At 39.6% G+C, this 22,500-nt stretch overlaps 1 protein-coding gene across 4 annotated transcripts in view; it reads left to right on the top strand.

The window, feature by feature from the left end:
• Nucleotides 1-22,500, top strand: part of wdr91 (WD repeat domain 91) — a 29,526-nt gene that overhangs the window by 3,407 nt on the left and 3,619 nt on the right. For 3 of the 4 annotated variants that reach the window (XM_029445360.1, XM_029445358.1, XM_029445359.1), the window contains exons 2-16: nt 3,476-3,612; nt 3,744-3,923; nt 4,001-4,208; nt 4,477-4,559; nt 5,183-5,289; nt 11,357-11,528; nt 12,484-12,669; nt 15,083-15,276; nt 15,524-15,578; nt 15,710-15,805; nt 16,187-16,281; nt 18,914-19,064; nt 20,639-20,747; nt 21,629-21,741; nt 21,897-22,004. In XM_029445360.1, coding sequence (XP_029301220.1) covers nt 3,490-3,612; nt 3,744-3,923; nt 4,001-4,208; nt 4,477-4,559; nt 5,183-5,289; nt 11,357-11,528; nt 12,484-12,669; nt 15,083-15,276; nt 15,524-15,578; nt 15,710-15,805; nt 16,187-16,281; nt 18,914-19,064; nt 20,639-20,747; nt 21,629-21,741; nt 21,897-22,004 — 1,980 coding nt within the window. In that variant the 5' untranslated portion in view covers nt 3,476-3,489. Of the gene's footprint in view, nt 1-402; nt 923-3,475; nt 3,613-3,743; nt 3,924-4,000; nt 4,209-4,476; nt 4,560-5,182; nt 5,290-11,356; nt 11,529-12,483; nt 12,670-15,082; nt 15,277-15,523; nt 15,579-15,709; nt 15,806-16,186; nt 16,282-18,913; nt 19,065-20,638; nt 20,748-21,628; nt 21,742-21,896; nt 22,005-22,500 lie in introns of those variants that run through there. The other variant, XM_029445357.1, reaches the window with a different exon arrangement.

Genomic DNA, 22,500 nt, shown 5'->3' with positions numbered 1-22,500 from the left:
TATATCTATCTATCTATCTATCTATATATCGGTTTTTTTATGAGAGCATCCTGTTTGCAGTCTTCCTGAGTCCTCAAAGCAATCATCAAAATGTTTCCTTTTCTATATCCATCCACTGTTTTAGTGTAGGCGGTTCAATGTTATACCAGCTTTTAGTTGTTGATGCCTTTTTGAAAGCAACAAGTACAATTTTACAGAGATGCAGGTGGCTTATTTCTACTTCTAAGTACGCACTGATCTTATACACAAGATCTGGAGTGGCACCATTAGTGACCTTATTGAACAGACAGGGTAGCGGTCAGGATGTGGCTGATCCAACTCTGTCTTTAGTGCCACAGAAATCCCTAGCCTCATGTAACAGCAAAGACAACAGCCAACGGCAAACTAGCATCTACGTTCTGCGCCTGCGTGTGAGGAAATAACTCTTCATAACAACAGGTGGCGGTAGTCTGTATTTAACATTAGAAAAGAGAAACCGGAAGACCTATGACTGTCAATATACAAGCCGTTGTTAAGATAGCATACATTAAAACAAAGCAACGTGTGCCAAAACATTTTCACACTCACTCTTCCTCACCACCAGCTTCATTCCATGTGGCCATGTAGTTGTGAAAATATGCGTGTATGTGAATGTTCAGATGAGATGAAGAAACATGAAAAGAGCCTCTGTGTGCCCCCTCTTCATTTTAGTCGTTTGTTTGTTTTCCTCACTTACGTTTCTCTTCTCGTGCTCTGATCCGCTGAAGCTGAACAGCCAATGATTTCTTTTAGCGACATTATATTGCCAATTTAACATGCTGAATCTGCGGCGGAGACTGTCGGCAGGGCCGAAAAATGCAGACAGCGCGGGACATACCGCAAAAACAAGGCCGACAGACGCTCACCGACAGCCAGACATTGACCGACGGCCGATATCGTCTTGGTGTGTCACGACCTTTGTCAGATGTTGCATCAGTTTCTGCATATGCTCTGAGTTGATGTATCTGAAACAATATCGGGATAGAACAAGTTTAATTGGAGCATCACTAACTACTTTTTATATTATCAGATATAAAAACATTGGCTAATCATATATTCTCCAAAAATATTTACATCTTTCTAATAACCAAAAAATTTGGGAAATCTCCTTCATATCAAGTCATATCTATTTATAACGAAGTCCTAAAAGCCTACATTTCCTAAAACAACTGAAGTAATCTGCCAATGCAGTACAGAATGCGTCGTGTCCACGGTCACGCATTAGACTATGGAAAATGAAACTTAATTTAGAAAGTACTTAAGAAGTGATATTAAAAGCTTCACTGAACTATAAGGAATCAATTGCAGAAAAGAGATTAGGCTAATTAGTAAGAGGGACATGTGTTGCTATGCTAATTTAATGCTGCAGTTATGATCCATCATATGAAATTTGATTCAAAAAACAAAAACATCCAACCAGGTTTCACAAAGTATTATATCAGAATGGACTTTACTTCTCCTTCCACAAATTTTAACGGGATTATATCTCCTGTTTACCGTCCAAAAAAACTATATTCTTTTAATATAGAACAAGGTCAAGTTAGTTTTCATTTCTATCACAAAGCAAAAAAAACAAACTAATTACTCTATACATTGAACGAATACTGACGTCCAAATGGAAGTACAGGCTCATCTCAATCACTAACCAATAAATAATAAAGAAACATTTAAATACAATACAACATCACAGACATGTATATACAGGACTGTCTCAGAAAATTAGAATATTGTGATAAAGTTCTTTATTTTCTGTAATGCAATTTAAAAAAAAAAAAAAAAAAAAAAAAAAAAAAAGTCATGCATTCTGGATTCATTACAAATCAACTGAAATATTGCAAGCCTTTTATTATTTTAATATTGCTGATTATGGTTTACAGCTTAAGAAAACTCAAAAATCCTATCTCTAAATATTAGAATATCATGAAAAAGTATACTAGTAGGGTGTTCAACGAATCACTTGAATCGTCTAATTAACTCGAAACACCTGCAAGGGTTTCCTGAGCCTTGAAAAACACTCAGCTTGGTTCAGTAAACTAAATCACAAGTATGGGGAAGACTGCTGATCTGACTGCTGTCCAGAGGACCATCATTGACACCCTCCATCAGGAGGGTAAGACACAAAAAGAAATGTCTCAAAGAGCAAGCTGTTCACAGAGTGCAGTTTCAAAGCACATCCACAAAAAGTCTGTTTGAAGGGGGAAATGTGGCAGGAAACGCTGCACAACCAAGAGAGATGACCGCAGCCTTAACAGCATTGTGAAGAAGAGTCGCTTCCAGAATTTGGGGGAGCTTCAAAGACAGTGGACTGAAGCTGGAGTCCAGGTATCAAAAGCCACTGTTCACAGACGTGTCCGGGAAATGGGCTACAATAGCCGTATTCCCATGGTCAAGCCACTTCTGAACTCAAGACAACGGAAGAAGCGTCTGACTTGGGCTATGGAAAAGAAGCACTGGACAGTTGCAGAGTGGTCCAAAGTCCTCTTTTCAGACGAAAGCAAGTTTTGTATTTCATTTGGAAGTCAAGGCGCCAGAGTCTGGAGAAAGGCTGGAGAGGAGCAAAATCCAAGTTGCTTGAAATCCAGTGTGAAGTTCCCACAGTCAGCGATGGTTTGGGGAGCCATGTCAGCTGCTGGTGTTGGTCCACTGTGTTTCATCAAGCCCAGAGTAAATGCAGCTGTGTACCAAGAGATTTTAGAGCACTACATGCTTCCGTCTGCTGAAAAGCTCTATGGAGATGAGGAATTCATTTTCCAGCATGATCTGGCACCTGCCCACAGTGCCAAAACCACCAGTAACTGGTGTACTGACCATGGCATTACTGTCCTCGATTGGCCTGCCAATTCCCCTGACCTGAACCCCATAGAGAATATGTGGGGTATTGTGAAGAAGAAGCTGAAAGACACCAGACCCAACAATGCTAATGAGCTAAAGGCCGCTATTGAAGCATCCTGGGCATCCATAACACCTCAGCAATGCCACAGGCTGATTGCCTCCATGCCACGCCGCATTGATGCAGTAATCCGTGCAAAAGGATTCCCAACCAAGTACTGAGTGCATTAATGGACATTTTCAAATGTTTGATTTTGTTTTGCTGTTATAAATCTTTTTTTTTTACTTGGTCTGAGGAACTATTCTAATTTTTTGAGATAGGATTTTTGAGTTTTCTTAAGCTGTAAGCCATAATCAGCAATATTAAAATAATAAAAGGCTTGCAATATTTCAGTTGATTTGTAATGAAACCAGAATGCATGACATTTTTGTTTTTTTAATTGCATTACAGAAAATAAAGAACTTTATCACAATATTCTAATTTTCTGAGACAGTCCTGTAGTCAGAACCGTTTAACTGAAAGATTACAGAAGACACAGAACAAACATAATTTCTCTCTGCTAGTGAATTAACAGGAAAACCGTATTGTCTAACTGAACTGTACACTGTATTATATTGTACCTTGCAGGGTCACAGATCACCATGGGGTCGGCAGTAGAGAGGACAGACGAACATGTGAGAGAGTATTTGATCTACCGCGGCTTCAACGGCACTCTGAAACACATGGACACCGAGATCAAAGTTGACAAGGAGAAAGGCTTTAGGGTACGAGTGATGGAAATATGAATGCATATATTTTTGTTTGAGGATTTTGTTTAACGGTTCCTATCCCAAACTTAAGAAATGGATGTTTATTTGTAGCTTTGTCTTGAATCGAAAATATATTTTGTTTGCAGGTGGATAAGATCATCGATCAGCTGCAGCAGTTTGTCCAGAGCTTTGACCTGTTTGGTCTGAAAGAGTACTGGCTTTACCTGGACAGACGTCTGTTCTGCAGACTGGAGGATGTTTACAGATCCACAGTCAACAAACTGAGAACCAGCCTGTACAGATTCTACGTCATCAACACCATCCAGGTAACATCCTGTAGAGAATTCAAACACACCAGCAGACTGTACGAACTGTTAAAAATCTCTCTTTTTCATCCTTCTAGAGAGGAAACCTGGAGAAGACTCAGGAGTTTTTCCAGAAGCAGGCGTTAGAGCTGCAGAGTCAGGTCGAGTGGCGTGATTGGTTCATCCTGCCGTTTATCACCACCCCTGAGCAGAACCCCGCCTTCTCTCCGTACTTCTCCCGTCAATGGGCCGACACCTTCCTGGTTTCACTGCACAACTTCCTGTCTGTCCTCTTCCAGTGTATGCATATCCTTCAGCTGAAAACACAGCTGCCATGTTAAAAGTTTGAAGTTTATTGGCCAGTTTGTAGCTACAACAGATTTAATAGAGAAGAGGTTGTAATGCATGTCTGAAACTCTAAAGGGCACCACACACTGTGTGTGTGTGTGTGTGTGTGTGTGTGTGTGTGTGTGTGTGTGTGTGTGTGTGTGTGTGTGTGTGTGTGTGTGTGTGTGTGTGTGTGTGTCATTTCAACTCTGGATTTGCTGCCTTACAGTCCTTAACTGGTTGTCACCCCAGCCGGTCCTGCTAAGTTTTGATGCTGAAGTCCAGAAGATGACGAGCCTGACAGAAGAGAACGAACAACTCCGCCAGCTGGTGAGAATAAAATGATTATTAAAAGTCAAAACTATGTCTCTAAATATTAGAGACCATTTTGCGATGGGATCACACCAGCCACAACAACAAATCGGGCTTGGTTCGTAGGTGTCGTGCTGCCGGAGTGCACCGGAAACAGAAATTTGCAGTTTGCTTAAAGTGTTTGAAATTCATATACAGTACATCTAATCATCACTAAATTGTATGTCAGGCAAGAGAGCCACTAAGGTGAAGGTGAATATAGATCGGAGTGTGGCGGGTATTAAGTAGCTCTGAAACAGCTTTGCTAATCACATTATAACAGCTGTCATGGCTTCAGTACCACATGATAAACACACATCACCGCAGAGACAAGAGTATGATTTTAACCTCACCTGTCAGCCTATTGGTTTGTATGTATGGGTAACCATTTTTAAACATCTAACCTGATGATCTGACTCGGATCGAAATGTTGTCTATTTAAATATATTTTGTGGCTTGGAATCAGTGTACAGGATATTTTTTTCATTGATGCAACATTTGATCAGAACAGTCCCGAGGTTAAATGCTGAACTTTGGCTAGATGGTATTGAGGTTTAAGTTGTCTTGTTGCTCACCTGTCTGTCTTGTCCTATCTCGTCCAGCTGTTCGCCCTGCAGACGAGTCGAGACCAGAGAGAGGGAGACGAGATGGTCCACCACAAGCTGCCGGTGTACGTCCAGAACATGGACCGTCTGGGAGACACTGAGCTGTGAGACACTAACATCACTGTCTTTACTGATGCCTGACTAAGATGGCTGACATTCTGTCAGCTCTTTCATGTTCATTGTGTTGAGTCAACAACATAATGCTTTTAACCAAAGTTATTTGTTGGACCTGGAGTTGATACGTTTCTAACATAGCTGGTCCCACTGACCCCGAGGGGCTTTGTACTCCTGTGGTGAACCCCAGATGGCTGCTATGCTTTAAATGAAATGGAAGTATTATTTTTCTGATGTAATAGAATCTCTGGATATAACCTCTTTAAAGATACTAGATCAGACTAAGTTATGCATATATATCAGCTTAAGCAGTTAAATTAAAAACAAAAACTGTATTAAGTGTTGTTACAGAAGGCAGCCATCTTATATCTTCTCTCTAAAAGGTATTTCCATCCATTGCAGTTTTGCAAAAAATGTTGTTATTTCTTACCACCAAACACAAGACAGACACAAAATGTTTCTGGTCTTAGACTTTTGCATGCTAACTTGTTGTTCAATTTTACGTCAGTGCATTGACCGGCAGCATTTGTTTTACTAGTGTTTTATTTTAAAGGTTTCACTCTGAAGTCTAATTTGTTGTTTTTATAGAATAGAGCCCTTTTCTAAATTCTAGAACATAACATGGCCGACTTTCTGCTAAATGAAAGGTGCTAAAGTTCTTTGCTACTACAACTGAAAAGACTTCTCTCTGAACTCTGAGGAGTCTGAAATTCAGAGTATCTTCATTCCAGAGTGACTTTTTGAGGCACTTTAAAGCAGACAGAACTGCTATATTATTTTTTGTTTATTCATATCAAAGATATGTTTAAAACGCTTTTAACTAACTTATTGTTAATGATATAGTATTTATGCTGTTTTACACTGTGTGCTGTGATGCAGTTGATGTGGCCAAATAAACAATTCACCTGATGAATTGTTGTTTCTTGTCAGTACGATCCACTTTTTTAATGTTCACATCTGTAGACTGGGCTGACAAATATAATACACTCTAAAATGAATACTACTTATAAGAAACTTTAATGTACAGTAAAACATAATGCGATATCACATATAGAAAAACATGAAAGTATTTGTTGTGCCAGTAGCTAAATGTTAGTTGTAAGAAGTGATTTAAAGGAACATAGTGATGAGCCTTAGCTTTTGGGTTAAACCTGTTCTAAGATTATTGCATCTTTGAAACTCCAACGGTAGAGATGTTTCTGAAACAGGACTGGATGAGCTTATTAATGTTAAGACAGATACAGATATTATGAGCAAGTGCTAGAATCTTAATATCTTGGTGGCTTTCACACTACAAGAGCAAGTTTGACATTGTGCAAAGCCAGGCCAATTATTTTCAATGCAGAGAGCAACTGTGCGAGTCATAGCAGCAGCACGCACTACACTGAGTTTCCACCAGGTTGTACAGCTTCACTGAACTTTGACCTCAAAAACACTGACCTCCTCAATGACTGTCCAAAGAGATTCAGGCCTTGGAAGGAGGCAGATGTTGTGGGGGTTAACATTGTATTGTAGACAAAAATGATAAAGAAGTTCATTTTGAATTGTTTACCCTCCGATTCTACCCGGACTTTAGTGGCAATTCTCAAGCATGGCAGAATAAAGCAGAGCGGAAAAGGTTGCAAAATTCTAAAATTAATCGTTTACATATTATTGTAGCCCGCAGAATTATTTTCTGAGCTTCATTCTATCGAACTATTCACTCTTGCGCGTGTGGTCTGAATCAGCATAACTTGAAGCTAGGACAACATTCTGTATCAGCTATAGATTCGTTTTGGGAGACCTGAAAGTAATGCATTGCAGTATCCCTGCATTACCATATGTTTGGTAGAGAGAAAATCATCATCAGGATTAACACCTATATAGAGTTTGGTGTCATCGGCAAAGCAATGAAATATATTCTGTGCTTTCATAAAATGGATCCTAGTGGTAACATTTACACGCTGTTCTTCAAAAAAACCTTCAGCGCATCCCAACAAGTCATAACTGTGATATTTCTTCTAAGAAACATTTACAAACAAAAGTATAATTTTTTTTCTGTAGCAGTGACCAAAAAGGTGTGGTCAACAAACATAAGCTTTTTAAACAACATATTCAATAATATAATAGGCTGATTACCATCAAATGTGTATTTTCAATTTATATAAATGACATGCAAAAGAAATACATAAAAGCAACTCAGCTTAACATGCACCAGCAACAAACATGCAGCTCTTATTTCAGATGAATGGTATTTGGCAGTATTAGGACATTAAACTGGACACTAGCTTCTCGTAAACGAGACAAGAAGAAACAAGATTGCCCAACAACATGAGGTTGTATGTGATATAGTACTTGGCTGAATGCATTTCACAGTTTGTACTGTGTTTGTCCACTGTTTAGGCTGCAATTACACTCAGACCCTACAGCTACCAGAGCATTTCTTTGAGTCTGTAATGATCATTGTTTGGAAAAACAAACTGTTAGATAGATAACCAAAGTAGTGGACAACTTGAAATGTTGACCTGCTGTTGGCGCTAGACACAAGAGTCAGATGCCGTCATTCTGAGCCGTGAATGTCCTTGACAAAATTTCATGATGTTATACCAACCTTCATCGTCTTTCCGAGGGCCACGTGGCTAATATGGCAAAAAAAACAACTGTTGATGCGTGTTTGATTTGTCATTGTCGCCTTTCTCCCACTAATGTAAAATCTCATATGCTTTGCTGACCAGACATTAAATGTCTTTTCACCGTCTTTATCTTCGCTCTTGTCTATTTGTTTACTTTGTTAATTATGTCTTTTACGATACATTTGTTTTTGTTGTTTTTGTTTAATCTTTACCAACACATTGTTGTTGTCTTGCATTGCTTTTGTGTTGGCTGTTGTATTTGAATATGTTTCATGCTGTCATCTTAGATGTAAAGCTTCAAAATGATTACTGCTGTAACATAATGCGTAGTGATGGGTTGAGGTTTTTTCTCTAATCTCAACCAAACTCATTGATCTCTGTCAACTATCACCGCATCACTGAAAGCAGTTTGGTGTACATTTTTGGCAATGCATACATTACTCTTCCTGTTTCTGCTTCACAACTTCTTGTGGCTATAATCAACAACTTCAGCAAATGCTAATTCTTTAATTCTCTGTTAAAAATGTTTACATACAGTTATTGACCTACAGGCAGTTTCAGCAGGTCTGTTTTAAATGTACATTATAAAACAGCTACAGTGAGCTGGTAGATGATCAGACACCTGTTATGAACAAAGTATTGACAGTGCTGTTCTTGTATTAATAGAAATATTCATAAAATCATAAATAGGTTTGATAATAACGTACTTCTATGGAGTAGGTGCATTAGCTCAAAAAGACATTGACCTGGCTATTAGAAGGAATGAATAATAATCTAAATAATTATTAATTATATCTAATATAACTATTAATTATATTAATTAGTATAACTTAATTTACATTAAGCCACCTCAAAGGGGGGTACCGACTTTGTAACAAAGTAAAACGATAGTAAATACAGTCTCATAAAATGTATTAGACAATGGATTAGGAAATCTGATTATTAATTAAACTAATAACATTTAAACAAATTATCATATCAATAGCTAGTAAAGGTTGAAGGATATCAGAATTCTTTGATAGTAGAGGTTAGCAATACTCACTCTTGTAAAACATTAAACTAACCAGCATGTATGTATATTACAAAAAGCATTTATTAATAAGATAATATGTAATACTAAACAATCAAAAGGGAATATGTACACAAATGTGAGTGTGTGTGTGGAAGAGAGAGAGAGAGAGAGTGTGTGTGTGTGTGTGTGGGTGGGTGCATGCGTGCGCCTGCCTGTTGATGGCGCACCAAAAACAATGTGCAGTCCTGTCTCTAAGCGTGTGTAGAACAAAGGAGACATATAAAGCAAGAGCTTTGAGTCCTTATCTCTGTCTGTGTCGCTACTAAAAGGCCAATTCACAAATTATTGTGAGATGGTAGCATATATGATAATGGTGCAGGGTTCAGAAGATGTTAGTGTGCATGTGACTCTGTGTTTACAATACTAACACATTACGTGGAGAAACAACCTCTGGTTACCCATTAGCTCAATATAACAAATTACACAGTACAGCTCAGTGAATAAAATACAAACCAACACATGTACGAACATTTACAACAGTATAGCAGTTCTATGCTTACTTACCCTTGTAAAGTTAATGTATACTAAATAATATCCTATGCCCAGTGGAGGTTCAGTCCATGAATACAAAGGCTACTTAGCTCTCAGCTGTTAGCTAACTTGCAAATTCTTTGAGATGAAGGAAAGTAGCGTGTTGTCTTTGTTGCGGCATGCTGCCGGTCGAGCCGTTGTTGCTGTTACAGCTTCAGCTGTGTGCAAGACGGAGGACACCGGTTGCTCCGTTGGTTATCTTGCAGAATACAGTTAGCTAGCCGGCTGTGGAGAGCCACTGCATTCACTGAATTTGTTTGCTGTGAATAGCAGTGCATACTAACAGGAAGTCTTTACCGTTAAAAGAAGAGTTCAGTGATCAGAGAGTCATGGAATACTGCGGGCTGTGGTGGTGTGCTTTCAGCAGGCCGCTGCCGCATTGCGGGCGTAGAGCCGCCGTGGCACCAAGGAGGTCTGTGGAGGGAAGAGAAATAATACAAATATAACTCTGTGTTGTGGTTTTATCAGCTAAATTTTCACACCCAGGTGCTAAAGCTGATATCAGGTTGCAGGAAGTGAGGGAGGGTCTTCACACAATGGATCATGGGAAATTGAGTCCAATAGCTTAATCTCCATACTGTGAGGGTCCCAACAGTGCTGACCTTTGCTAACTTAAAGAGCTACAGTGACTGAATAGTACCAACATACTATGTTGCCATCTTGCTAGCATGATAGCGGTTAGCTTTCCAGCTACAGCAGGTAATTAACTTGCCCTGCAAGTAGTCCCGTAGTCAACAAGCTTCTACCAGCACCTACTGTGCAGGGACACACAGATCAACTTCTATTTGTACTTCACACTTTCAGATGTGAGCAGGACTTAACTGTGATAAGGAGAAAGATAACATCAGTAGGTAGGTTTCCATCCTCCTTTTTTTATGTGTGATTTGAAAAATGCGCATGGAAACCGGTTGTGGTGGTAATTAAAAAATTAATCACCTTCCCGTAAGAAATGAACAAATAGAAAAAAGTTAGAGCTTTGGTGTTATTTAATGAAGAATCAGAAGTGTTCAACAGAATCAATTTTTTTCAGCTGAAAGGACAGATAACCTGCAGCAACGTGTGCTACAAGTATCTGGCCCTGAGTATACAGAAACACAAGTCATTTATACAGTAGAATTGCATGGGCAGGATCACAGGTAATACACATTTCTGTCTACCAAATGGGAACAAAGGCACAGAGACATAACACATGTTAATTACAACTGTTTACAACTGTTAACACCTGTCTGCTAATTGCCTGACAGTGGTTATGGTGGCGCCTTACTCACCGGTGAGTGGAAATACCAAAAATGAAAAACGTTTTTATGCTTGTCTGAGGTAAAGATAAAAGCAAAAGGCAACAAAGTGCAGATCATTTATTCATGAGCACAATCTCAGAGTTCAACACATGAGACAAAACCAGCTGGTAATACCATAATGTAAAATAGACTGGTTGCTCTATAGAAGATGAGCATGATATTCCCGCAGACACCAAAAGCTCAGAGTCTCTAAAGGAAAATGGGGGCGCTGATAGATTCTTGTAAAAACCCTTGCAACATGAGTGTGCCAGCTCTTAAATATTTGTAAGAAGTGACCTGTGTGATACTATGATCTCCAATTGATCTGGGATTGAACACAGTTTCTACAGTTTGGCGTACATTGAAGTACAAATGAAGCTCGTCACACCAGTCAACAAACCTATCCAACTGAACTAGTTTTAAAGCAAGATATGTGGATGAATAGTATTAAAAGCAGAACTAAAATCGACAAAAAGCAGTCTGGCATATGCAGCAGGACTTGCAAATGTTTTAAGACAAGGTACGATTTGTTACGTTAAACTTTTTTCTCCCCCCACCCTCTTAGGGATTTAGTGTCGAGCCAGCGCCCCGTCAGCACCATCACCACTCCTTCCAGAAACTTCTTCTCTACATTCCTGCCGCAGGGCAGACGCACTCCAGGAAAACTGCCTCAGTTCACCACCGGGTCCTCACCAAGCCAGGTAGCAGTGGGAAGGAAGGACCCACCAACCAATCTGGTAAGAGTCAGGCAAATGTTTAAAAGTTTCAAACCTCAGTGGGATTGAAAACAGGAAATTTAATTAATTTGAAAGCAACGCCTGAATTCCAAGATGGGAGAGAGAGAGAGAGAGAGGGGGGAGAGATGGGAATACAGAGGGAGACAGAGAGATACATGGGGAGACAGACCGAGACAGGGGGAGACAGGGGGATACATAGGGAGAGAGAGGGAGACAGGGGGATACAGAGGGGGAGACAGGGGGAGACGGGGGGATACAGAGGGGGAGACGGGGGGATACAGAGGGGGAGACAGGGGATACAGAGGGAGAGAGGGGGAGACAGGGGATACAGAGGGAGAGAGGGGGATACAGAGGGAGATGCGAATACAGAGGGAGACAGGGGGCTACAAAGGGAGAGAGAGGGAGACAGGTGGAGACAGGGATACAGAGGGGGATGCGAATACAGAGGGAGATGCGAATACAGAGGGAGACAGGGGGATACAGAGGGAGATGCGAATACAGAGGGAGACAGGGGGTTACAGAGGGAGACAGGGGGATACAGAGGGAGATGCGAATACAGAGGGAGACAGGGGGTTACAGAGGGAGACAGGGGGATACAGAGGGAGATAGGGAGGCAGAGGGAGAGAGTGTTTCTTCTTATTGTGCTTCTAGTGTAGAATTTGAAAATGACCATCCCATCCGATAATTCATAAGCACGAACCTCCAAACCCAAACTGACCTTTTATCGGCTGGTCTGGCGTATAACCTTGTTTGACAGGCGTCCCTCAGAGGGTGTGGCCTTGCCAGGCTTTAAACGTCTCTTTGTGACCTGTAGGGAGCTGCATAGAGATTTCAGTCATGCTACAAATTATGTCTGTAATCTCTGGCAGCCATATTTAAAGTCTTCAACATTGTGAATGGCTAATAAATTCTGACCTGAGATCTTCTGTATCTAAAATGAATTTGTCTTTTCTAGTCTGCAAAGTCAAAAGAGGCAGCTCAAGCTAAGGATATGAAGCAAGTTTCCAGCCAGGCATCAAGCAGTGAACCTGCTAGCTCCCAGTCCCAACAGTCAACAAACCAGCCGTCACATCCCAGACACAAGAGAATCCAAAACCATGAGAAAGAGAGGAAGGAGCTTTTCTCCAAACCACTAGCACAGGTACCTTAAGGTTGGAGAGTTTGGCATTAGAACTGTGGTCACCGTGGTGACCGCAGTTTGCGCGTGTACCTGAGATACCAACCAACCCTACCAACATCCAGGCCATGGTCCAACCAGACACCCCAGCTCGCTCACTTTACACTGATCGGCTTTGGTTTGGTTTATTTGTTCGGAGTTGTATCCTCATGATTGTTTACACTTATTGTAAATCGCTTTGGACAAAAGCGTCAGCTAAATTAACTGTAATGTAATATGAAAGAAGGGAAAAGCAGTCTGGTCTTTTCACTAAAACCACTTTGACACAACACAGCACTTTCTACAGTTACTGTGGCGTCTTCCTGCTTTTCCCTCATCAACTTCTAACAGTACTTCTTCTGAATTTATTATCATTTAGATTTGAAAGCCTCTTGCCGTACCACTCTCTGCCTGAACGGTTACTAACCGCTGTTTTACCGAAACACAAATTTCACTCGATGCTGACACAATTGTTATCAACAGAATGTGGCTGTTCCTTGACTTAATCCAACAGGTTAGTTGGTGTAGAATTGCAGGACATTTGTTTTAAATTGCAATTTATTTTTCTCCCAGACACCCCCGCCATTATGTGTCATTCCAAGTTTACCTCCCCATTTTAAACCCTAATCCAGGGGTCGGCAACCTTTACTATCTAAAGAGCCATTTGGTCCCTCTTCCACCAAATAAGATTTGTCTGGAGCCGCAAAACATATTTGATAAAACAGCTTATAGATTTAATATATAGTTATACTGCATTTGTTGCACTTATGAAATTACAGAATGACAATGTTTACCTGTTTTAACAAAGGAAAACACCAAACTCTTTTGAAGAGAAGGAAAACATACAGTGGCATGTTTCAGGCCTACTTTGAAATAAATTAAACACAGAACTCTGCAGCCTATTTGAGTCCCCATATTTGTTGAATAAAATTAAAATAATATAAAAATGCACAAAACCATAAAAAAATACAATATAAAAATGAAATGAATAAAATAAGTATCCTACTTTAAAAAAAAAAAAAAAGAATAGCTGCAGCCTAATATCTTAAAAATAGTAAACATAAAAAAATAGGCCAGTTTGTATTTAATTATGTCTGGTTCAGTGTGTTTTCATCCACATGGAGGTGGTGTTCATTTATTTGGCTTTTAAACAATTAACAACAGCCTCACAAATGTCCCACAAAATGTCTTTCGACATTACATTTTCATTACGCTGAATTAAACAATTTTCCTCCGAAACTTATCTTTTTTTGGTTTTATTCATGGTTAGCATACTGAGTAAGGCGGGGGTCTGCAACTCAAGATAATCCACATGCAGGGAAAGGCAGCACGCCCGTAGATGCAGGAGAATGTGACGCATTTTTTAGTTGACGAAATATTTAAAATAATATTATATTTCAGTGTCACAATATCACCTCGAACTCCAAGATAAGAAGTGTTCCCTTTGAAAGATTGTCCACTGTGCAACAAAAAATTCATGTTCCATGTTTTTTTTTTTGTCAAAGCTACAGGGAGCCACTTCATAGAGGTTAAAGAGCTGCATGTGGCTCCTGAGCCGCAGGTTGCAGACCCCTGCCCTAATCCAACGCCCCATTGTGAGGAGCATAGATCTTTCTTATACTTTGATTTTAATAAAATATGTGCTATATCTGGAGTGTACGTATATCAAAAATGTTACCAAAGAAACAGAATTGAGCAAAAGATAAAGCCAGAGAAAGGTGAGTGTGTCAATTTACCCCCGAGAATAACAGCTCAGGGAAATGTCCGGCCCACTTTCTGAAAATGTGGCCCCCTGAACAATATAGTTAAATAACCCTGGTCTATTGTGTAGGCCAGTTTGAACTTCGACTTCCTTTCAAACCTGGGACGTACAAATTTAATGGGCCTTTGACATTATTGAGGCCATAAAGTTTCCATGGGAGCTTTGCCATCATGATGTGTAGACTGTAGACATAAGACTCACTTCGAAACCCAAGTAGCATCAGATTGTAGGTTAACAACAGCTGAGTGCAGTGACTTCAATGTAGGAAGTTCATGCTACAAATATATTCCCTTGAATTAACTGTTTTAATTTATCGTCTGATTGTGACCGAGCTAGCTATATTTCTAAGTGGTTATTAGCTAGAGGTAGCAAGCCAGATTTGGCCAGCAGTTTTGGCTGACCAATGCCAGCATGTTACCTGCAAGCTAGAGGCTACCTTAGCTCCATACCTACCCCGTGAGCACTCACTACCACACCAAGCTTCCAGCCACTCACCACGCACTTGGAATAATTTACTTAGCTATTCCATTCAAATGAACTGCATTATGTTTGAAGTTTGGCTGTTTGTAAATGCTTCCTGGGACTGGACGTTGATTCCATTTCCACTGACATCCTCCTTCCATGTGACATGTTCAGACACCAGAGAAGAAAGGAGAGGTGGGAGAGGTAGAGCCTCTTGCCGAGTCCTCCAGTGAACCTCCTGACTCCTGCTCGAACAGCAGGGGTTGCCGAGGAGGAGCAGAGGGAGGAGGTCTTTCAGCGGAACAGCCTTTCATCAAACTTAGCCAGGAGGAGTATGGAGAACACCACTCCTCCATCATGCACTGCAGGTCTGCCTTCAACACACTTCCAGTTTTGTTTGACTGTTATAACAGAGGAAGGGACTATAGACTGACCCCACCCATTCCTCCTCACAGTATCTCACACATATATGAACCTGCTCAGGGTTTGAACAAAGTAACAGATTAAGGAGGAAATTATGATTTTAACAGCAGGTGGACTTTTAAAGTCTTAAAGATTTAGACTAAAACTAAAACGTTCAATGTTCTCTCTTTCATCCATTTCTCCATTTTCCAGGGTTGACTGTTCAGGTCGCCGGGTTGCCAGTTTGGATGTAGACGGAGTCATCAAGGTGAATCTGCATCATTTATCTTTTTGGGGTTGTACGAACATAGACAATAAAATAAAACTGCATATTACCGTACATAGCTAATTGAAACCAATGAAAACCCATAATAAATCCTTCCTCCTGCTCTTCCTCAGGTGTGGTCATTTAACCCCATAATGCAGACCAAAGCCACCATCATGTCCAAGTCTCCTCTGCTGTCTCTGGAGTGGGCTACCAAACCAGATAGACTGGTACGAACAACAGACAGACTGCACATTAACTGAGTATAGTGACGTTAACACCATTAGTCAGGTTTTTATTTATATTTGAACCTGTTAAATTATTACTTTCAGTACACAAACACATTGTTATGCATAAACCTGAATCATGGGGATTGGTAAATCTGCCCTGTATTTAACAGACACCAACAAGTGGGGATATACATATCACACAGTCACATTATGAGAATGAACTCTCATTTCGGGACAAAGTTTTAGGGTTGTTTATATTAGGTTGGGCGTTGGGTGAGTCATGTAGAAGGTTTTAGTAAAGATTATTGTAGGTCTCAGGGGAATGTATTTAAGTCCATGAAAGGTCCCTCTGAGTGACAAAAGCTCTGTGTGTGTGGTCAGTTGTTACTAGGCAGCGGTGTTGGCACAGTGCGGCTGTATGATACGGATGCCAAGAAGAATCTTTATGAGATGAACATCGACGAAACTCATCCACGGTAAACCTGCTTGTCTGTCCACTGTACTGTATTCAAATTGTTATCACACATTTCCCTATATTGAGTTAACTCTTTCAAAACAGACAGTTCTCTTTACTGACATTTGGCTCAGCACAACAATTAATCTAACATCCAAAATGCACTCATGCAGTCAAAAAACTGGTAGCATTACATTATATTACAATCATGTTTATTGTTTTTGAAGTATCTTTTATATATTTATTTAACACTTGCCATAAAGCAAGATTATATTACAACAAAAAGAAGGGCACTTCTTTGTTGTAATATACGATACGATTGTGCTACCTTACAAAAATGAAATATTCCCCAAATCTTTTTTTTAGCCAAATTACTTATAGTAATGCAATAAAAAACCATATACAGTATACTCACTATACATACTTGTATAGGACAGATATAAAAATTCAAAAGTGCTTTTCAACCCTGTCTTCTGCATTTGGCCACAAGTTCTTATAGATGAATAGTGAAGGCTGAATCCCCCTCTGCTGCTAACCTGCGGACTGGATTACAAGCGCCACTTCAGCCAAAGTTTTGAAGTTGCTGAAGAAGAGATCAGAAGTTGGCAAGACTCTCTGAACATTGGATTTCCTGATCCTGCAAGCACTCTCTTCACAGGGATGAAATCTTGCAGCATGCGCACCTTCTGTACAAGTTGCATAGCTGCACTTTCTGTGACCTGCAGTGGTCCAAGTCCGTAGCTCTTTAACGCACTGTGAATTACTTAGTAGCAGTAGATCGCCCTCTGCGTTGTAATCTGTCAAAACATAACATTTTCTAACATTGTTAAAAATATTTAATCAAAAAGGAAAATATTTGGTTAACATGACCTCTGGCTGGTAGTCAGTAACTTTCCACTTCAATGAGGAAGATAATTCCTCCATGAGGTTGAGAAATAGAGAGTAGGGTGAAAGTGACACCATCCTGGGATGGGCTGCAAACTACGTCTTTCATAGAGGTCATGAAGTCAGTGTCCCATTTCGGAGTTAATGCATTTTTTTACATTTATTATTTGATGTAGATGTAGCAGAATATAGGAAATTGCAGTCTAATTTACAGTTATTTTGTGCTGTTAGGTTTTGAGCATAGTTATATAAACTTGTGCAACATAGATTATAAATACAGAGTTTTGGTGGAGGATGGGTTTGAGTGAGAAAACATTGCATTGAATCATCATTATGTATCAAAGCAATGACAAATAATGAATCCACCTAGACTTTGCTGACGTGTTTTGAAAAGTGGTAAATGGACAGCATTTATAGCGCTTCTCCAATCTTTGTGATCACTCAAAGCACTTTACAACACATGTCAGCATTCACCCATTCACACACATTCATACGGAGTCAGAGGTGAACATCAGCTCGTCAGTAGTGATAACCATTCACACACACTGTTGGCCATCGGGAGCAATTTCAGTATTTTGCCCAAGGACACTTCGACATGCTGACTGCAGGGGAAAGAACCACCAACCTTCCGATCTCTGGACGACCACTCTACCTCCTGAGCCACAGGCGCATAAAGTTTACCCAGTATTTAGAAATGCGTGTCACCAATTGTAAAAAACTGAGTAACTGTACTATCTGTAAAACCTTTAAATGATTCCCAAAGTTGGGCGAACCACATCAAATTCCGCTCAAATGTAACACTAATTCACTAAGTTTTGAAATTCACATCTCTTCCCATCGGTATTAAATTAGATCTGCCTTTTTAAACCCAATTTCAAAGTTTACAATATTCCGCCAAATTACACTGTGAATTTAGTTCTTAAATGCATAATTATTGTCTATTTTTCTCTGATTCTCAGAACTATTATTCCAGAAAAGTGCTATGTATTTCCTTTGGAATATCTATCACTTAGCAAAGAGTCAATAGAGTGCTGCAGAGATGATGTATGTTTGTACGCCGATCCGGAAGTTAGCATCTCCCTGGTTCCCCCGACAAAAAGCCGATGGGATTTTTCCTTTGGATTTTGGAATATTACTGAAAATCAGATCTGTAGCAAACAAATGTTTATGATATTTGTTGTTGTTCAGCAAGTCAATCTCCACATATTAACACCACTTTTATGATTTTTTTTTTAAGCGTAAATGCAATTGCAAGTAAAAAGCTAACATTACCTATAAACTAACTACACCACGGTCACAAGACTTCACGTCACCACCACTGAGCTAAAGAGGAACTCGTCTTCGGCGTGATGACGTTTAGTCTCATTTAGCCACCTGTTAGCATACGCCGTTTTTAAGACACATAGAAGCTTCAGAAATTCACGAGTGGGGTGTTTACTGACGTATTTTATGTTTCAAACTTTCAAATCTCTTAAGCTTGTGTTACCCCAGACCTTATTTCAAGCTTCTAAACAAAAACACATTAAAAAAAACCATTGACTTTGAGACGAGGGAATGTTATCTTCACTTCACCTGTCTCTCCTCTGCTCCACTCTGTGTGTGTGGAGAAGCTTAGCCCTACAGTTTGTGATATTATTGATCAGGTGAAATTTTAGCAGCGGCACTCTTATGTAAAATGTATATAGGAAACATTGCATTTTGTCATGTAGCAATAATTAATGTTTGTAGTTGAAGTACAAATTCTGATGACAAGATGTCCCTCCTCTCAGTATCCTGTCTTTAGCCTGCAGTCCCAGCGGTTCGTCATTTGTCTGTTCTGCAGCTCTCAGTCTACCTGGAAGTGTCGAATCTGCACCTCGACTTCCTGTACCGGTGTCTGGACAGCTGCTGCTCTGGGACACTAAGACTGTTAAACAACAGGTAATTAACCAGTTAGTTTAGTCAAAGTTGTTAAGCTAATAAGCTAGTGCATCAGAGCAGATGTGCTGCTTTTGAAGAGCGTAGCAGGCAACTGCTTGGGGCCCCGGCCCTTCGAAAGCTGACAATCTTTACTCCACAACAAAATGAGGAAACCACAGTGACTGAAACCCCCTCATCCCCCTTAAAGAACCAATAGACAATTTGCAATGACATCTCAGTAGAAAACCTCCCGAAGGGGGCCCCATGTCATTCCAGTCAAACTTTCAAGATTCTTGTAACATTAACATCCTTGAAGTTTGACTTGAAATGTCAGTGAAGGAAAATCAACAGGAGTTACCCATCTGGAAGAGAAAAAAGGGTGAGGAAAAAGAAAGGCAAGATATTTTGTTGGGTTTGCGTTCTTGTCATCATCTGGTCAGATGATGACAAGAACGCAAACCGGATTTATTCGCAGACCCCAAATGCCCGTATGTGTGTGTGAAAGAATATCTTTTCCTAAGCACTTTTCCTTGACCTCGATGAAAAACGTCACAAGGTTAAGGAAAGTTGTGCAGGAGAATTCATCAGGACTTAGCAAAAGACAACCGCAGTGCTGAGAGAATCACACTTACAGTCATGAACTGCATTAAACCTGCATAAAGAGGTAGTGAGCTGACACCCTGGTCTTACAATCAACATCGGCACCTCGGTTGTTTCCCCGACTCGGACTGCAAGGAATTTGGCTGTGACACTGGACGACTCTGCTTGTCAGGTTCAGCTCTACATTGTCAGACAATGTGGCTAAAACAATGTGCTACGGAGGGTAAAATCAGGGTAATTATAAAGTTGGTTGTGTGAGGGTTACAACTAATTACTAATTGACAATATAACATCATATACATTATATTTAGGTTCATTTACCATCAAATACGGGCTTTGCCTGAAGTGAGGTGATTGTGTTTGTCAGACTTTCAGATTTCAGAGTTTTCAACAAAGATTTAAAAAAAGATATTACAATTAGGATGTTGACATGAAAGCTATTTACAAGTCAGAAAACGGAAATTATTATACAAATTATATTTGTATAGCCCAATGGCTATACAAATATAACTTGTATAATAATTTCAGTATCCCAATAAGATCACAAATGACCAAATCAATAGGTACAGATAGAGAAAGTAAAATACATAAATAATAAGAGGTATGTAAAAAATGTAATTAAGGATAGATTAAAAAGAAACCAAAAAATAAACTCTACAAGACCATGTGGAGACAAACTTGCAAGTTAAAGTGACAGATGATGAATGCATCGTTAACCCTATTATGTTAGCATGCTAACATGTTACAATGTTTTTTTGCTTACCACTATCATGTTAATCTGCTAACAATAAGCTCTACGTACAGCTGAACCTTGCTAATGTTTAGCATCTAATGTTTGTGCACACTAACATGATAAACGTTACGCGGTAACACCAATAACGTAATGTTTAAAGACCTATGGTAATGGTAGTGTTAACATTAGCATTTTTAGCAAAAGCTTTAGTATATGTAATTCCTGTGGCTGGACTATAATCAGCGTTCTTTCTGTCTCTCAGCTCCAGTTCTCTTTAGAACCTGAACCAGTAGCCATTAACTGCACAGCCTTCAACCACAATGGAAACCTGCTGGTGACCGGAGCTGCTGATGGAGTCATCAGACTGTTTGGTCAGTGTTTATCAGAGACACAACTGATCATTATTTGACATGTCTTTGTTGACTATTTACGATCACTTAAGTGTAAAGTTTAAGAAATAATGAAAATGACCGTAATTGATTTAAGAGCTCAAAGTGACATTTTGTTAAAATATGTATTTGTCTGACTAGCAGTCAAAAACATTGTAATATCTTACTGAACCATCTCAGTACATTAAACAGCACATTGTACAGTACATATATTGATGTGTAGCTGCGTTCAATTCATCACTTACCTGAGACAACAGCAACCGGGCTTAAAACTATCGTTACTTGAGCGGTGTTTACGGCGTAGAAATGAAACTATATGAAAGCTTTATATAGTAATAATCATACAACAATAACAATAATTGTAATAATCATATTACGATTATTGTGACCAAAATTATCACGTTTATCAGTATTATCACGGTATTGTTGCAATGTGCTTAAAATGTTACAATAATACTGAAATACAGTTACAATATCATTTGTATTATTACTATTCTCTCATTCACTCAATGGTTGCTAACTCTGGGGCTCACCCGAGCCCCCGGGTACAGCTTTCAAACAAAACCGTAGAATTACAACTTCCGGGTCAACTTTTCCCCATAGACTTACATTGGGAGAGAGATGTCTGCATATAAATGTGGATGTATCTAATGTATTTATGTGAGGCTCTGTTTAAATTTCCTTGGAAAAGGAAAATAAAGAATATATTGTATCTATCTTGAGTTGCTGTGTGTAAACATAGTTCTACTTTTGTGTGGTAGGCCTACTTTCTATAATAGTTACGTATGACTCACCCAGTCCTTAAATGTGTGATTTGTGATAGGAGCTATATAAAAGAATTGTCTCTGAATTCTCTGCTGTAGATATGCAACAGTATGAAAGCGCTATGAGCTGGAGAGCTCACGATGGAGAGGTTTACAGTGTTGAGTTCAGCTACGATGAAAACACAGTCTTCAGCATCGGAGAAGATGGCAAGGTGTGTGTTTATTTTGTGTCTACAGAATCTAAAACTGTCTTTTAAATCTTGGACTTTTAAAAACATGTTTTAATGTTGCAGAGTATGTTGCATTTTGGAAAAGAAACTCCCATAGCAGTTTTGAGTTAATTGAATAAATGCGTGTGTGTGTTCAGTTCATCCAGTGGAACATCCATCGGTGTGGAGTGAAGCAGTCGGAGCAGGTTTTACCTCAGGACGCCACCGGGCCCTTCATCCTGTCAGGGTACAGCGGATACAAACAGGTAAGTAATGGAAACAGGTTTACCTCTCAGAAAACAGCAGCTTTTTATGTATAAGGTTCAATGTGTAATTCTGAGCCAGCTGCTCCAAAGAACTAGGAAGCAGTATTTCACCTCTAAACTGGCTCCATACAATCTCTAATGTTCATAGTTTAGTTGTAGTAGTTTGGCATATTTATTGTATTCTAATTTATTCTTTATATTGTGTTTTGCATTTCCTCCTGTGTAATGCCTGTCAGTCAGTCAGCAGGGCAAGAAAACCAAAGTTCAACCAAACTGTTTAAACTCTGAGAGTCTTTCAGAAAGCTCTGCTGTCTGATAATCTTCACGTGAGGCTGATCATCTGTGTTCACTGAGCTCTGATGTTAACCGGGCTGTAGTCCATGTGACGTTACGTTAGTTTGTTTATTGAACTAAATCCAAAGTAACAGAAACTAGAAAGCGACCGCATATTCGTCTCGTCTTCCCGGTGGCGGCGCAGCGGCGGAGAGACTTGAGC

This window comes from Cottoperca gobio, chromosome 12 (genome assembly GCF_900634415.1).
Source record: "Cottoperca gobio chromosome 12, fCotGob3.1, whole genome shotgun sequence".
NCBI lineage: Eukaryota > Metazoa > Chordata > Actinopteri > Perciformes > Bovichtidae > Cottoperca > Cottoperca gobio.
Note: the sequence above shows the minus strand (reverse complement) of the source record. Positions and strands in the feature narration are given on the sequence as shown.